General features: G+C 49.6%; 1 protein-coding gene and 1 long non-coding RNA gene across 4 annotated transcripts in view; both read right to left on the bottom strand.

Annotated features, from left to right (window-relative positions):
- The window catches only part of LOC133049518 (uncharacterized), a 304845-nt gene that overhangs the window by 172791 nt on the left and 115203 nt on the right, over positions 1-16851 (bottom strand). The window lies entirely within an intron of this gene.
- Positions 4942-16623, bottom strand: CBY2 (chibby family member 2). 3 transcript variants are annotated; one of them, XM_061133575.1, is made up of 3 exons: positions 16549-16623; positions 16184-16264; positions 4942-6153 (listed from the first exon to the last, which is right to left on the bottom strand). In XM_061133575.1, the coding sequence occupies exons 1-3, from the start codon at positions 16621-16623 to the stop codon at positions 4942-4944; spliced, it is 1368 nt and encodes a 455-aa protein (XP_060989558.1). The 3 variants fall into 3 exon arrangements, with proteins under 3 accessions (XP_060989558.1, XP_060989559.1, XP_060989560.1); XM_061133576.1 differs by lacking the exon at positions 16184-16264; XM_061133577.1 differs by lacking the exons at positions 16184-16264; positions 16549-16623 and adding an exon at positions 15270-15323.

The following is a 16851-nucleotide window of genomic DNA, read 5'->3' as shown; positions in this document are numbered from 1 at the left end:
ATGAGGTCAAGCTGGAGAAGACTTTCACGTGATGAGGAGGGCGGGGGACTTCCCTAGTCGGGGAGTGGGTCCAACTCCTGGTCAGGGAACTGAGATCTCACACGTGGCATGGCCAAAAAAATAAATAAAAATAAATTAAAAAAAAAAAATGAGGAGGGTGGTGGGCAGCTCCAAGCACTCATATTCTGTCTGCTGCAAACATCTCAGGGGCTCAAAATTATGACCAGAAAGAAGGCAATTTCCAGTAGCTGCTCTTGGCATATCTAGAATATTCTAAAACTGGTTTCTCAGAAGAAGCCATTTCCCAACTGATGAACCAGAAATTCAACTCAGAAGACAATACATAGATGGCTATTAATAAGGGCCTCCAACTTCCTCCATCCGACACCATCAATGCACCCAGCTCCTAGGGCTCCCCATTCTGCCCGACCTACCTCCTGCAAGCATTCCTGACAGGCAGGTAGAGGTCACACCATTTTAGGGAAAGTCCTTAGAAAAGGGAAGTGTTCAAGAACCGAATCTACACATACAAAGGACTACCAGCTTTGCTTCAAAATTGCTGATTCAGATTCCCACTGTTGACACTGCTAAACTCGTTCTTACAAACAGATTTTCCTACTGGGGAAAAAAAAAAAAAGTCATTCTAATTCTTTAGTTTTCACTAAATTAGTAGTTTTAGGTTATGAGTGTCCCCCGTTTGACCTGACTTTCAACTAACAAGCCCAAAATAGGCTGATGGCCAGAACTCAGGCAATTCTATAGGAGGATTCTAGTTGATTCTAGTCACCAAGGGTACCAGCCAGCCAAGCCAGGGGCCACATGGGAGACGCAAGGAAAGCCAGAATGCTTAGCTCTCTAAAGGCAAGCCCTGAAAGTGAAAGTGAAGCCGCTTACTCATGCCCTTTTGAGACCCCGGGAACTGTAGCCAACCAGGCTCCTCCATCATGGGATTTTCCAGGCAAGCATACTGGAGTGGGTTGCCATTTCCTTCTCCAGGAGAATCTTTCCAACCCAGGAATCAAACCCATGTCTCCTGAATTGTAGACAGACGTTTTACCATCTGAGACACCAGGGAGGGTTGCAACCAAGACCTGACCTGCAAAGAGAAACCAGCCTTGGCAATTAGAGAAAGGGCTTCACGTTGGACCAGAAGGCAGACACAGGAAGAGTTGAAAAAAGGAGCAGAGAAGCTTAAAGGAAGCTCTCCACGAAGAATGAAATTTCACTTTGTTCTCCAAGAGCTTAGCAGCCACTGGATGTTAGTTAATCTGTGACAGATTGTGCTACACAATGAAACATGGTTTTGAAGTAAATCTCCCCCACTCCATAAAAATATTTTATGGTTCGTCTTGCTAATTTTTCACCCATTTAGATTCTGCATGACAGAGAAAGTTGACAGTGTTAAATAGTATTACGTCCTCTGAGCTCCCTCAGCTTGCTACCTACTGACTGCCGTTAGGTAGCTTAATCCAAGTTAAATATTTGTAACACAAACATGGTGAGAGCCTGTCATCTAGTTGTCTAGAATCGCAGAAATCAATTCAGTTTCATCGAAAAACAAAAATGAAAAAAGCCCTACGCCTTGGGGTTAGAACACTGACTTAAAGTCCAGTATTTTATGATGCCCAGCATGATGCATTTACCAAATTCAGGAGGAAAAAAATTGCAAAGGCCCAGAGGCCCATCAGCAACAACTTCCTGTTTATCAGATTTTGGTGGCAAGAGGGGAATGAATGACTCGGCCTCTGAGTGCCCGACAGTCACCTTCCACCCTTGTGTAGGGGTTGGACGTGTTGTCACCACCTGGAGAGAGAAAATACTCTGCTCTCCCTCATTTGGAATTTCTGATAAAGCTATTTTGGATAAGACTCAAATCCCTAAATCTGGAAAACAGGCACCCAAACCATTTTTAAACTTCATTTTTGGAGACCAGGTTTACTCAGCAATGTGATCTAACAGGAATTTGAGATCCACCGTCTTTAGGTCTGTGTTGAAGTCCTAGTTTGGCTCTTCCTGGCTAAACTCTGGCAAATCACATGGTATGTTAGTTTCAGAGCTGCAGGAGAAACGAAAAATGCCTATTGTGGAGCCCTACACCAAGCTCACAGGACAAAAATCTCTGAAACTGACCAAGCCCCATAGCAACTGTTGCCCTGAGCCTCCAGACCTAAACTGGCCAGTTCCCGGATCCCATATTAGGTGAAAGAAATACCCATCCTATTATCCATGCTATAGCATCCTAACCAATCACCTAATGCCACCATTCCAGTAGGAATTTCTCTGTCTTGAGTCTATAAAAATTGGGCACTAGCTTGCGAAAGGGTTCAGCTCTCCCTTGAGCTGGCCTGCTGTTCAGTGTCTCCCATTCTGCCTCATGTCTGGAAATTCTTTTCCAACCCACGCATGGACCACGACACCTACCTTACAGGTGCCGCCAAAGATACAGAGGTCACAGCAAGTGAAAAGTGACGGGTGAGGAGCTCTGCGGCAACAGGCTGCCACCTCCGGCTCACCTTCTGAAATCTGCTCAAAGCTCAGAAATTGAGCCAGTGTGAACGACAGATCAGGATTGAGGACATTGCAGTCTCGAGCTCACGGCGGTCACTGGTTTTCCATCAGCAGAGTGGGTAAACTCCTCTCTGTCACATAAGCCTGCTCACCTACACCCACGACTAGGAAATGAGCACTCTACGGAGAATCAGGCAGCTTTGCTCACCTTACCATGGTGATTCCTCAATCGTGTTGCATACTGAATCCACCTGGAGAGCTTTTAACCCTCACAGTATCCAGGCCTACCCAAGACCAATTAAGATAAAACATCTGCAGATGGTGTCAAGGCATCAGTATTTTTTCAAAGAACCCCCCAGGTGAGACTACTATACAGAAGAGTTGGGGAACGTCTTTCTGGCTTTCCCTGTAGTCCCCCAGAGGGCACTTTTCAACCTCTTGGTTCTAAAGTTATGTCTAATTTCACAATGGGAGTCAGAGTCCAGGACACCGATCTTGAGTCTCTGTGCCTCCCTCCAGGGAGCCTGTTAACCAGACCCCTCGCCTTCTATCCAACTGGGAGGTGGGAACTGCAAGTGAGCTGAGGGCAACTGGGGGCAGGGAGGTGAGCCTTGGGTTCGGATAGCACAGAGCAGCCCTTCCCAAACTAGGTGATCAGCAGGGTCACAGAAAAAGAGATCTCAATATCAGATACAATTGGCCAGTTCTGGGTCCACTGAAGATAAGCAGGTTTTTTCATTGCAGAACCTCTCGGACCCTTTCAGTTGGAGTGTGACTATGAGCCTGCCCAAGAGGACTGTCTCCCCCTCATGGAAACCTTCATTTTCTCAGAGCATTTCAAGAGCTGCTGTTTCAAGGAAGACACTATGAGAAACCTAGAGCAATGTTAGGGGTAGGGCTGGGGTTCTGTCCCCTGGAGGACATTTGACAATGACTGGAAATGGTTGTCACAGCTGGGGGTCAGGTGATGATTACTGGCCTCTAGTGGGTCAAGGCCAGGGCTGCTGCTGCTGCTGCTAAGTCGCTTCAGTCGTATCTGACTCTTAGCGACCCCATGGACTGCAGCCTCCCAGGCTCCTCCATCCATGGGATTTTCCAGGCAAGAGTACTGGAGTGGGGTGCCATTGCCTTCTCCGGGGGCTGCTGCTAAACACCCTATAACACACAGGGTAGCCCTAGACAAGGAGTTATCCAGCCCACTGCTGCCAGCAGCCCAGCTGAAAAGTCCTGGCCTTGAGCCCCACAGCCCGTCCCCCACTCTATGGCCTCATCAACACTAGGTGATGAGAGAGCAAGAAAGACAGGAGAAGGAGGAGGGAAACAAAGGAGGGAAAAGGGAGGAAATGAAAGAGAAAAACAGATGATAAGGGAGGCTGAGGAAGGAGGAGACAGGAGAAAAAAAGAAAAAGAAGCCAGATTCATAGTTGCCAAAACTTGGAGGTAGCCAAGAAGTCCTTCAGTGGGTGAATGGATAAACACACTGCGGTACATTCAGACAACAGCACAGTATTCAGCATTAAAAAGAAATGAGCGATCAAGCCATGAAAAGACACAGAGGAGCCTTAAACGTCTGCTGCTGAAGAGCCTGCCTACTGTACGATTTCACCTATATGACATTCTGGAAAAGGTAAAACCGTGGGGAACAGTAAGAAGATCAGTGGTTGCCGGGGTGAGAGGTAGGGAAAGATGAATGAGCAGAGCACAAAGGAGTTGTGGGACTGAATACGCTCTGTGTATTCATGGTGGATGCATGTCACTACACACTTTACCCAGACCCATAGAATGTACGACACCCAGTGTGGACCCCAGTGTAAGCCATGGCTTTGGGTGACAGGCATGGGTCAACGGAGGTTCATCAACTGGAACCAGAGTGCCCTCTGGGGGAGGGGAGGGGAGGCTGATAGCCGGGCAGGCCGTGGGGGGCATGGAGGAGGGGACGGAGGGAATTCTCTGCACTTTGTGCTTCATTCTGCTGTGACCCTGGGCTGGGCTCACTCAGCCAGGTCCAACTCTGTGACTCCATGGACTACAGCCCACCAGGCTCCTCTGTCTATGGGATGCTCCAGGCAAGAAAACTGGAGTGGGTAGCTGTTCGCTTCTCCAGGGGATCCTCCCGACCCAGGGATCCAACCAGGATCTCCTGCATTGCAGGCAGATTCTTTACCAGCTGAGCTACCAGGGAACCTGCAAGTGCTCAAAACAAACAAACAAACAAACAAACAAAAACACACACACAAAACCCGCGAAAGATGTGGTTAGGCCCCAGCCTCCTCAGGCCTTTATTACTTCTCTGAATTGACCAGGCCGCTCATTCTGCTCTTGCACTGGGCACCAGCTGGTAGGGGCAGGCCAGGGGCCCATGGGGAAGGTGGGCGTTATGTGGTGGGGGCGCCCCAGCCCAGTGCCTCTATGCGCCTGGGGGGCGGGGGAGCCTCAGACCCTGCTGGGCTTCTTGGGGTCCTTGCTCTTGGCCGGCATGAAGGCGTACAGCTCCTCGATGAGCATCTCCATCCGCGCGGTGACCTCGGTCACCGTGTCGATGACCAGCTTCTGCTGCAGCTTCAGCTTGTTGTTCTCCCACAGCGCCTTGTTCTCCTCCTGGAAGAGCCTGTGCTCCTCGCGCAGCGCGTGCAGCGCCCGGTTCTCCTCCTGCAGGAGCCGGTTCTCGTCGCGGAGGACCTGCAGGCTCTGGTTCTCCTCCCGCAGCGCCTGCAGCGCCTGGTTCATCTCCCGCAGCAGCTCCAGGGACTGGCTGCCGTCGGGCAGGCCCGGACCCCCCTTGCCCACCTCCTCCCCGGGCTGCGCGGACAGGGTGCTCACCATCTCCCGCAGGGCCCGGAGGGTCTTGGAGTCGTCCGGCGGGGCCGGGAGGCCCTTGGGCTCCTCGAAGGGGGAGGGGAGGCCGGGGCCCGGGTCCGGCAGCAGCCCGTGGGACTCCTCGTGGGGCGAGGAGATGGGCTTGATCTCCTCGGCCGAGGCGGTCTTCTCGTCGGGCTGGGCCCAGTAGGCCTTCCTCTGCTCCAGCAGCTGCTGCAGGGCCCGGTTCTCCTCGCGGAGGAGCTGCAGGGTGCTGTTCTCCCGGCCGCGGTGCGCCTGCAGCGCCGGCTCCTTCTTCACCGCCTCCAGGGACGAGGCGGTGTCCTTGTGCAGCAGCGGCGACGAGGCCCGGCTGTCGTCGCGGCCCAGCGCGGCCTGGTGCTCCTCCCAGAAGACCTGCAGGATCTTGTTCTCCTTGCGGAGCATGCGGTTCTCCTCGCGCAGCGCCCGGTTCTCCTCGCGCAGCGTCTTGTTCTCCTGGAGCAGGCACTCCTTGGCCAGCCTCTTGTGGTGCAGCTTGTGGTGGAAGGACGAGGGCGGGGAGAAGTGGGGCGACTGCAGCCGGCAGTTCTCGCTGACCCAGCGGCCGTCTTGGAAGACGAACATCTCGTCGCTGAGCTGCACCCGCGGCGGGTTGTAATCCAGCTCCAGGTCCGCCTGCGACGTGGGGCGCTCCATGGGGTCCAGGGGCACCGAGGAGAAGCGGTTGAGCGGATAGGAGTGCTGGCTGACCACCCGACGGCTCAGCCTGGGCAGGGCGGCCTGCCGGGCACAGCGAGGGGTCGGGTACAAGTTGTGGAGCCTCAGGAAGGGCTCGGCTGTGCCCCTCTGCGGAAAGAACAGGGAAGCCCGGGGTTAGCGAAGATGAGGCTGGCTGCGCCCGAGGCCGGCTGGCCACGTGAGAGGCCCGAGGCCCCACGAGAAACCCCGTCTGGGAGTCTGGACCCGCCACCGAGGGTGCGTTTGCACTTGGCCCCGCTATTCGCGCGGTTTTATTCTATGGTGGCGGCGGTGGTTTAGTCGCTCAGTCGTGTCCGACTCTTGGGACTCCATGGACTGTAACCCGCCAGGCTCCTCTGTCCATGGGCTTCTCCAGGCAAGAATACTGGAGTGGGTTGCCATTTCCTTCTCCAGGCTCTATTCTATAATGTCCCAGCAGATACAGAATTAGCGAATACTGAACCGGGACTCAGGGGAGACCACAGAGTTAGGTTCCTGCCAACCTCCAGCGGGCCACATTTTCCTCAACGGATCAATACCTAACTTTTTCTTCTTTTGAAAGACACCTTATTTAAAATGCATTTTGATTCATTAACCTTGAACTTGGGGCCAACAGCACTGTAACTCATGCGGGAAGGAAGCTTACCTAACACAGGTGTCTTCTCCGTAAGGGATATCACTGCCTTCTTGTGCTTTAAGGGGGGCTAGACAGCCCTTCAGCAGTAGGCTTGGGGGCCATTTTAGACAGTGAAATCACCGACAAAGAGCACAAGAGTGTGAAAACAAGTGACATGAAACAAACGGTGGAAAGGACACTGTTTCATAGTCAGAGCGGAAACAAGAAGGCGCCTAAACTGGAAACGTGTGCATCCGGTAACTCAAATCATTCACCCTTCTGTGAGTGTCCATGATAAACCACAAAAGTGCCACAGGTCTTGATTTGGAGGTTGCAGACTAATTTCAAGGAAAAAAATTTAGGCAAATTCACAAACCTGGAATCTGTGAGTAGTAAGAATCAACAATATAGCATGGAGGTTTTCAAGGCATTAATGTTGGGAGTCAACCACCTCTGAGTCCTGACCCGGTTATCTGATCAGTTACAAGAATATGGACAGATTATGTGAGTTACCATGCTTTCAAACTGGAGGAACTGCACCCACTGCCTTGCTGCATAGAAATACTTTAGAATTAAAAGATAATGTATGAAAGCACGAAGCAGGGGCTCTCGCACACTTCTGTCATCCTACAAGAAGAATAAACATCATTCTCCTGCTACCCCAGGTGGACCCACAACTGGCATCACCCTAACAGTCACTCAAATTATCCAAGATGGCAGTGCCACTGGTAAGTCCCACCTTCTCCCTGGCCCTATTCAGGCTCATCCTTCACTCTTCCCCACCCCCGAGTTTGTCCTGATAGCAGCTCCTTAAATACCAACAAACACAGTGCCAGGCTCAAAACAGAGTCCTGCTGAAAAGTTTGGAAAGGAAAGGCACCACCACAGTCGTGTCAGTGACCATGGGAGGTGAACATTTGGTAGTGAAGACATCAAAGGATGCCAAGGGATGCATAAAGAGGAATCTGTGAGGGTGGCCATGCACCTCGAAACCAGCCCACAAAAAGAGGGTCGGAGTCACAGAGCTTACCTCTGACAAACCAGGAGCGGTCACACTTTTTAATACAGAGTCATCTCAGTGCATTTTAAATGCAGATTTTGGAGCCTCTGCTTACAAGACTGATTCATACATTCAGTCATTCATCTGTGTTTCTAACCAGCTCCCTCGGGCGATTCTGGATTCCAGTGGTCAGAACTGCTCTGAGGGTTGTCGTGTTAGTCACTCAGTCGGGTCCAACTCTCTGCAACCCCATGGACTATAGCCCACCAGGCTCCTCTGTCCATGGAGTTCTCTGAGGGTTACACCGGGGCTAAACTAGGCCCACAGGTCAAGACGGGGATCACACAGATGCTTATCTGAGTTCTCTTGCTGATAGTGTGAAACTAGAGAACTCGCTCACCTTCTCCAAGACCCAGATTTTCACTAGTACAAAAGAGAGTCAGACTCTGTGATCTTAAAAGCACCTTCCAACATTGAAAGTCAGCAAATGGTACCTGTAAAATGGAAATAATACCATGTGCCTGCTTAGTTCACAGCACCGTTACGAGGACTGAGAAGAGATAATGAATGCAAAAGTGTTTTTAAAACTGCCAGGTGCCATAGAAATGTAAGGTATTGTTATCGAGAAAAGGAGATTTCGCTAATGGAGGAATTCCGAGATGATTCATAAAGCAATGAACAGGTGGGATGCCTCCTGGAGAAGAGGTAACAATTGCGACAATGAATTTAAATAAAAATAAGATCACGGGAGCTGCTTCTAAATACACCAAAAGCATTTCATCCAAGTACATCACAATGCTCTCCAAATATTAATTTCTCATTTCTTAGGTTATTTTCACAATTTTACAGATAGAGAAGATAGAAAACAAGTCAGGTTATTTGCATTTTATATATATATATATAAAAGCATATATAGAGATATAATTTGTACAGTGTATAAAGTTGGTTAGAATTCTTTAAGACCTAAAGAGCTAGATAAATAGAAGTCACAGTTCTGTGCTATTAACTTTGCAATAAGCACATGTCATTAACTTTGTAAGGATGTGCTTAATCTTCCAGAGAGCAAGGGTGCAGGGACATTCTGCGATCAGCACATTATTTACTTTAAATAAATCCAGCCTCAGTAGTTTTCATCTTTCTCAATGGGAGAAGCACACTGGCTCTTGGGACTGAACCTGTGATCTGCATGAATCCCACTGTGAAGAGCCCAGACCATTTCTTGAAATTGAAGGTGCCTTGATCCCATAGTGAATAAGGAATCAGAAATCATCTTCATCCTCAAAGGGTGAGGCAACAGAGGTCTCTGTCTCAGTAGTAACATCCTGCTCTCGAGGATGTTATTATGGAAAATGTAGTTTTAGTCAATGATTTATATTTCTATCATGAGAAAGGTAAGTTTTGTGCTAGCCCCTGGGCTGGGTGATCCATCCACTGAATTCATTTAATCCTCACAACACTGATTTAATAAGGGTTTACTATTATTCCCATTTTACAGATGGATAGACTGAAACTCAGAGTAGTTAAATAACCAGCACAAGTTCCACTTACTAAGTCACAAATCCAGTTCTGGCTCCCTGAACTTATTTATGTGAAGCACACATATGGGAAAGCTCCATGAATTTAGCAAAGGGCTTTCAGTACTTGGGGACTTTTTATTATGGAAAATTTCAAATGTATACAGAAAGAGAGAGGATAATCTAATACATCTCCATGTATCCATCGCCCAGCTTCAGTGGTTATCAAATCAAGGCCACACTTGTTTCATCTGTAACATCATCCAATTTCAGAACTACTCTTCTGCCACTGGCTTATTTCAAAACATAGACATTGTGTTGTTTTATCCATAAATAAGTCAATGTGTATTTTTTAAACAAAACCACAATACCATTATCTTCCCTTTAAAATTTAACAATGATCCCTTAATGTCAACAAATACTGATTCAAAATTTCCCAACTGTCTCGTTTCTTTTTTACGATTGATTTTTATCAGAAGGATACTCTTTCTGATCCAACTGAACCAAAGAGAAATCACTGGTGCTCTATACCCACTCACAGCATCCTTCATGGCCTTGAAATTATCCTACTTAGTGAGCTGCCTGTATTTTATGTCCACATTCTGAACTGGGCAGCCAAGGGATTTCCAACTATGCCCTCAGCATAAAGGCACTAAACAGAACACCTAACACGCGGGTGGCAGGTCCCCAGTAGTGGGCAGTCTGGGTGCTTGGGCCCTTGTCCTTACGCACGCCACTGGGTGGCTCGGTCACAGCCTCTCACCCTCTGACCTTGGTCTTCACTCCTGTGTAATGGAAGGGTCAGTGGCATTATCTCTAAACGCCCTCTTGTCTAACTTTCTCTGGTACAAGGGATCTAAGTTTGTAAACTGGCCTTGCCGTGACCCCAGCAGCCCTCCTTTATCAACCTGGCTGACATCAAGTCCCCTCCTGACGTGGCCAACACTTCCCCAGCAGACCCTGTGCTGTCTCAGTTTCACACCTGGCAACCTAATCCAGAAAACACTGATGGACTAACAGGTCTCCTTTACCTTCTTAACCAAGAGAACAAACCCTCCTCCTATGACTAAGTCTTTCTATTCTTGCTCTTCTCCCACACAGGACCCAGAAGATGGCCAAGTCTAGCATCATTTCATGGCCTAGTTTCTTAGATAAAACACTTACTTTAAAAAATTTGATAGTCATGTATTTATTTTGATGAGTATTAGGAAAATATACCTATTTTTATCAAACCCACAATCCCATGGATAGGATTAGGATAAGCCAGCATACAGCAAATTCTGTTCTGAAAATGAGAGGCTGTAAAGAAAAACAACAAATATACAGGCATTTCAGATATACCAAGAATCATGTTTAAACACTGGGAAGATGCTGAACCAAGACAAATTCTTTCTTTCCCTTATTTCCCTGATTCCAATCAGACCTAACTGGACCTAGTCCGCAAAGGAAAGCTCTTTCTCGGCCTCATGCAAACTCCTTGCCCTAATCAATTCCTACTTTAAACATTCTTGCACCAAATCTTCCTCCACATTTCTGTCAATGAGTCAACTAACACTAATTGGGCTTTTGTTCTCAGACCTGCCCTCAGGGAACTTCCAGTCAATTTGAAAATCAATGCATTAGCACCAGCTATTTCTTGGTGTAAAACCATTAATTCTGATAGCAAAGTATGGGGCACAGAGGACTGGACAACATGAAACCAAAGAGAGTCCCAGCTCTGTGCTGTAAGTTCATGGCCTTTACAAAATCACTTGACTTCTCTGCCTCAGTTTCCATATCTAGAAAGTGTGGGCACTACATTGATTCAGAGCCACCCTCCATGTTTGTGCAGGCTGTACAAAGTCCAACTCTAGAGGATGCCATTCATGACTGGTGTTGCAGTGCACAACCTGTGCAACCATCCACAGCCATTTTACTAACATCTGCCCTGTTTGTTTCAGAGGTCCTGTTGTAGAGTTCAAAAATAAAAGGAGAATATACGACATCTTCTTTATAGGGAGCTTCAGACATGCAAGAATGGTGACTGTGCATTCAGAAGAGAAGTTGCTTAGCATTTCCTTCCATTGTATAGAACAAGGTAACACAAGTAACACAGAATGACTACTACGGGATGGTATGCTGACTGATTTCCGTATTTATACGTAATATCTTACTGAAAAGAGCTACCATGGGTATACTGAAGCTCACGTAGCCAGCAAGGATTTAAAACCAGGATATCTGACTCCAAACCGCATGCTCACTCTAGCTCTTCACAGTGCTCCGATATTTTATTCTGCATGTGTTATGTCTTCATTCCTTTGCAGTGGTTTTCATACATCCTGTCCCATCTTCTCCCCAGATTAACAAATTGTAATTCTCCTAGCACAGTCACCTGCCCCTTACTTTTTTGACTAGTTCTGGAAATCAGAGCAACACGTTTCACATCCAGTGGCGGTATAATGAGTCCGTGCCAATGCACTCATCAACCAAAGTGCACTGAAGGGGGAGGAGGAGATATTAGGTTGAACTACACAACTGTTACATCATACTATTTTGAGCCCTCCAAAGTGATGATCTCGTTTGCCTTAATATTTCCAGTCTATTTGGTAAAGCCATATGCACATCTCAGTTCACATTTTAAACTGCGGAGCAGGGGCGCCACGGGGCGTCCACCCCTGTCCACCTACATAGCCTTAAAGGAAGCTGCCCTCTGCACAAAAGCTTGCTGCTGGTCCATGGCACCATCCTGAGCCTATAATCCAGTGAGGGTAGAGGCCTCAAACTCCCAGTAGCTTTGGGCTTAAAAGTCCCATCTTTGGCTGCTCCTGTGAAAGTCACTCAGCTTCTCTGAAAGTCACCTCAGTGTAGCTGCTCTGCCTCCTGCCAGGGGTTACTGCGAGAGGCCAAGAAAGTGGTCGCTCAGGTGTCATCAAGACCAAACAGGCGGCCAGTTCTCCTCGTAAAGCTTAACCGTTCCTAGCCTAAAACACTAGAGCAAATCCTAAATGTCTTTCTCTATGAAAGAACTTGACAAAAAGTGAGCGTCTACAAGCACTCAAGGTCCTTGAGGTACCAAACCCCAGACCCCCTTAGCTGACGTCTGAAGCCAGCTCCTTCTCAGTAGGTCTCCTCAACCAGTGGTATCACAGGCTTGGTTTCATGAGCCAAACTAATCTGCCCTTGGGGTCACTGAGCCCTGAACCAGAGGTCTGGGCCAATTAAAAGCCCTTGGAACATCCCTCAAAGTTCTCCTCAGCCTCGGAGGTGGGGTCTCTGGCAGCATGACCCCAAACCCCCAGCACAGCCTGGCTCGGTTTCCAAGAAAGAAAGGACAGTTTCTTCCTTGACATGTAGGACATGCCCTCGTAGGTGGGAGAGGAGAAGCGGGGGGCTTCTTCATGGAAGAACGGGATACAGGAAGGAAGCAGGAGGGGAAGACGAGTGGCTGTGGGGCTCATCACACCTCCCATCAGGTCACCTTTGTTAGGAAGGTGACCCAGAGACTCTGCCCTAGGGAGCAGAGTGCTCCCGGCTGTGACCTAAGGAAGGTGCATCAGCGCTAAGGATGCAGGAAGGGCCCTGGGCACCGAGAGCTCCCGCTCAGACGCCTGAATTCCACCTGTGGTTGAGCTCCATCCTTAGCATCAGGCCTGGGCTTCCCTGGCGGCTCAGACGGTAAAGAATCTGCCTGCAATGCAGGAGACCCAGGTTCCATCCCTGGGTCGGGAAGAGATCCCCTGGAGAAGGGAATGGCAACCCACTCCAGTAGTCTTGCCCGGACAATCCCATGGACAGAGGAGCCTGGCGGGCTACAGTCCATGGGGTTGCTGAGTAGCGAACATGACTGAGCGACTAACACTTTCCCTTTTCACTCTTTATCCTTCTCCCCAGCATCCTTTTAAAAATACACGTGGTTCTGGAGGGGAAATGTATGAAATCACCAACTACATGCATCGGTCAGATCACCAGCCTCGTGTGTGGCAAATGGAGACCACACAGGAGGGATGGCGGCTGGAAACGGGGGCAGGGCTAAGGGCAGAGAGGAGGTGATAAAACCAAAGCCTCTTTCTGAAGCTAAGGGGTGTCCAAGGAACAGGACCTTCGGGGGTGGAGCTTTTGAGGTTGCTGGCCTCCCATCTGAAGAGTTGGGGAACAGAACTGGACAGTGACTCGCCAGTTCAGTTGCCATGCACTGAGATTCTCTGCACTTCCAGAGAAGTATGGTCCCCACAGACCAGAAGAGATGTCCAAATGCCCCCAGCAGACTCCAAGTCTGTTGACCAAGTTTTTTAAAGCCCTGCTTTTGCCAGCATTACTGAGGGTTATGGTCAGAGAACATTCAGCCCTCTGGGGTTATATTTCAAGCCTGGGGAACCTGAGACCCAGAATATGCTGGAAGGAAAAGCAGCTGCTGCTGCTGCTGCTGCTGCTAAGTCACTTCAGTCGTGTCTGACTCTGTGCGACCCCATAGATGGCAGCCCACCAGGCTCCTCTTTCCCTGGGATTCTCCAGATCTGCCACTAATTTTCAGAACAGATGACAAGGCTGAGTGTCATGATCATATGCTTAAATCAACTCCGCTCCCGAGTGCCATGAGAAAGTCAATGTTGGTTTTAATAAATGCTAACAGGTAAGAGGATAATTCGCAGGTCAATGTAACTGATTTTGATAGAATCCTAACACTAACAGCAAAGAGGCTAAAGATGTCATCTGTCGCCATATGTGGTAGTTTTAGCTAATTGTTTAACACAGAATCTTCTGAAATCTTCCTCCTAACACTTTTTCAAACTGGCGGAGGTACAGGCGATGTCGGCCACAGATTCCATAGCTTCTAACGAACAAACCCAAACAAAGGCGATGGAGAAAAGGCAACAGAGAGGGACAAGGCGGGGCCCTGGAGGGGGCGACGGGACCTCATTCTGACCTGGTGTGGATCCTTCATTAACAATCTTGCAGGAAGCAGTGCCTTTATGAGATTCACAGAGAGCACTCACTGGGAAAACGGGAATGCTGGGGAGAACTGAACCGTTATGTACAAAAAGAACGGGGGGTTGGGGGGGTGGGCAAGGGAGGTGGGGGGCGGCATGCAGGGAACTTGGGAAGGAAGTAACACTGATGGCTGGCAAGTTAATGCGCTGGAGAGAAACAGATTAGAAAACACAAATATTTACTGTGAGGAAGGAAGACTGGAAATCAATAAGACCTGAAAAGACCTAAGGGTGATAACAAATAGAGAATCACAGATATTTGCAATGCAAATGAGAAGCGTTCAGGCAGGGTTGGGAGCTGGGGGGGCCAGAGGCACTTTCTGGAGACACAGAGCTGCTCCTGCAACTCCTTCTCGAAACAAATGGACTCGTCTCAGAACCAGAACGAAGCAGAATGTGGCAGATTTGTGCAGGGAGCTCCGGGGCTTGGCAGTTAAGATGGGGGCGGGGAGGCACCATCTCCTAAAAGCCAGGGAGGAAGCAGGCGGCATGTGCCCAGCTTGTGGCAGAGGACATGGGCACTGACCTGGCTCCAAGCCTCCAACTCCAGCTCTGCCATTACTAGTAGACTTGCTGAGGTTCCAGTTCCGGGTCCTTTACAATCTCTCCCTCGCTCTGCAGGGCCCAGGGCCCCGGACGTGACCAAACCAGGGCTCAGTCCCTCTGCTTTCCTCCCCTTGTTACCCAGATCAACCCTTCCCCTGCTATTAGCCTCTCCTCTGGGGAGGTCCAGTCAGCACACTGGTCCCTCTCACAGCCCGTTCAGATCATCTAAGCATATAGGTGCCCCTTTACCCCCAGAGAGAAGGCAATGGCCAGCCCACTCCAGTCCTCTTGCCTGGAGAATCCCACGGACAGAGGAGCCTGGCGGGGCTACAGTCCATGGGGTCGCAAAGAGTCAGACTCGACCGAGCGGCCGAGCATACATCCCCCAGAGTGTGCCCAGCGCATCCTGGCAGGGGTCTGGAACCCGGTGGGAATGGCACCCTCCGCCGTGTACCCGTGAGGCTCATCTGCCCGTGTGGGGCACAGGCAGCAGGCTGTCCTCTAATGTCATGCCTCCAAGACCCCACTGGGGGATCAGCCCTCTTCCCACACATCCCTGGACTGAGCTTTCAGATTGTTACCTCTGCGTTGGATTCCTCCACCCTACATTTCAGCCCCTCTGGCTGCACTGCCATGATCTTCCACCAGGGCCTTAGGTGACTCTGGAGAAGCGAGGCTGCCCCTTTGTGACATAGCAGTAGAAACAATCCAATCAGGAGGACCCCTCCCGGGAAACGGCTGCTTAGCAGGAGGAGAACTGAGAATGTCCATCCGGTCACCCGTTCACTGGCCTCCATTCTGACCCCCTCGGGCTCGTCCCCCTTACACTCTGGCTCTGGTACACGGCAGGCCCTAATTCTCCCGACCCCTCCACAGGACCCCATACCCCTTGGTCCACGTCCCAGGTTCATGGGTTCAGGCCTATGTCCTTGATCCCAAGTCTCAGTTCTAATTCTCTCCCCAGAAGTCCAGAGTAGTTGCTCAATGTGCGTGTGTGCTAAGTCACTTCAGTTGTGTCCGACTCTTTGCAACCCTCTGGACTGTAGCCCGTTAGGCTCCTCTGTCCATGGAATTCTCCAGGCAAGAATACTGGAGTGGGTTGCCATTTTCTCCTCCAGGGGATCTTCCCGACCCGGGGATCGAACCCGAGTCTCCCTCATCTCTCGCAGTGGCAGGCGGGCTCTTTACCACTAGCGCCACCTAGTGGTAAATAAGCTCCAGACGCTCTAATTTCGAAAAGACTCACAGAGACTTCTAGTGGGCTGGACGGTCTTACCAATCACCGAATCCATCCCCCTCATTCACCTGACGAGAAACCCAAGACCCAGAGCGACCAAGTGGGCTCCCCCCGGCACACAGCTGGCGGGCAGCTGACCTACAGCCAGAATCTGAGGCCCTGGCTACCGCTGTTCTGCAATATCTTGCTCGAGTTTGGAAAGAGGAGGGTTATTCCGGCCAAAACTGAGAGGTTACACCCTTCTGTGTTTATCCCTACCTGAGGTAGAACCACATTGATGGGAATTTCTAGGTTTTCAGATCTGGTATCTCTTTTTCTTGTAAAATTTGGCCTCGAGTGCTGTGGAAAAGAGAAAATAGGCAGATTTCTGTTTTCCAGCCCCTCCTCTGAGCCTCAGCTGCTCATCTGCGTAACACAGGACTTCCTACTATTCACTTCTCCCCTCCTGTTAATTATGTACATTATGAGATGGTATCTGATAAGATGCTTCATCAGTCTCTGAACAGAAATTAAGACAGGTCTTATAGTTGATGACAAAACTTTCTGAAAGTCTTTGGAGCAGAGGTCCCTATACCTACTGCCTTTAAATATTACTATTTTCTAGCTCAAGGAAAAAGTCATACCAGTGTTAGGTGCCAAGTATAGGTCCTGTGCAGAAGCTGGTCACCAAAACACTCAGAACATTCCAGAGGTGACATCACAAAACAATATGGTCTTTTTCAAGGCTCATGGTCTCTCTCTGAGCATCACAGGAGGGAATGAGGGGTCTGTGGGCCAGGCATCTGGTTGTGTCCACGTGGCCAGTCAGGGTCGGTGTGACACACAATAGCCCAAACACTGGACCCCTGTTTGGTCATCCTGGCTGACATTTGCATCTCCACTGCCAGGCTGGACTGAGACCCCTTTCCTCTCTCCAGAGGTGGCAT

Source organism: Dama dama, chromosome 30, assembly GCF_033118175.1.
Source record: "Dama dama isolate Ldn47 chromosome 30, ASM3311817v1, whole genome shotgun sequence".
NCBI classification, from domain to species: Eukaryota; Metazoa; Chordata; class Mammalia; order Artiodactyla; family Cervidae; genus Dama; species Dama dama.
Note: the sequence above shows the minus strand (reverse complement) of the source record. Positions and strands in the feature narration are given on the sequence as shown.

Bases quoted from the DNA above. Each gene is read 5' to 3' on its own strand.
- CBY2 (XM_061133575.1), bottom strand. From the start codon at position 16,623: ATGTCACCTCTGGAATGTTCTGAGTGTTTTGGTGACCAGCTTCTGCAC. The intron at 16,265-16,548 runs GTATGACTTTTT...TCTTTTCCACAG, and splicing joins ATACTTGGCACCTAACACTG to CACTCGAGGCCAAATTTTAC. The intron at 6,154-16,183 runs GTAGGGATAAAC...TTCTTTCCGCAG, and splicing joins TCAATGTGGTTCTACCTCAG to AGGGGCACAGCCGAGCCCTT.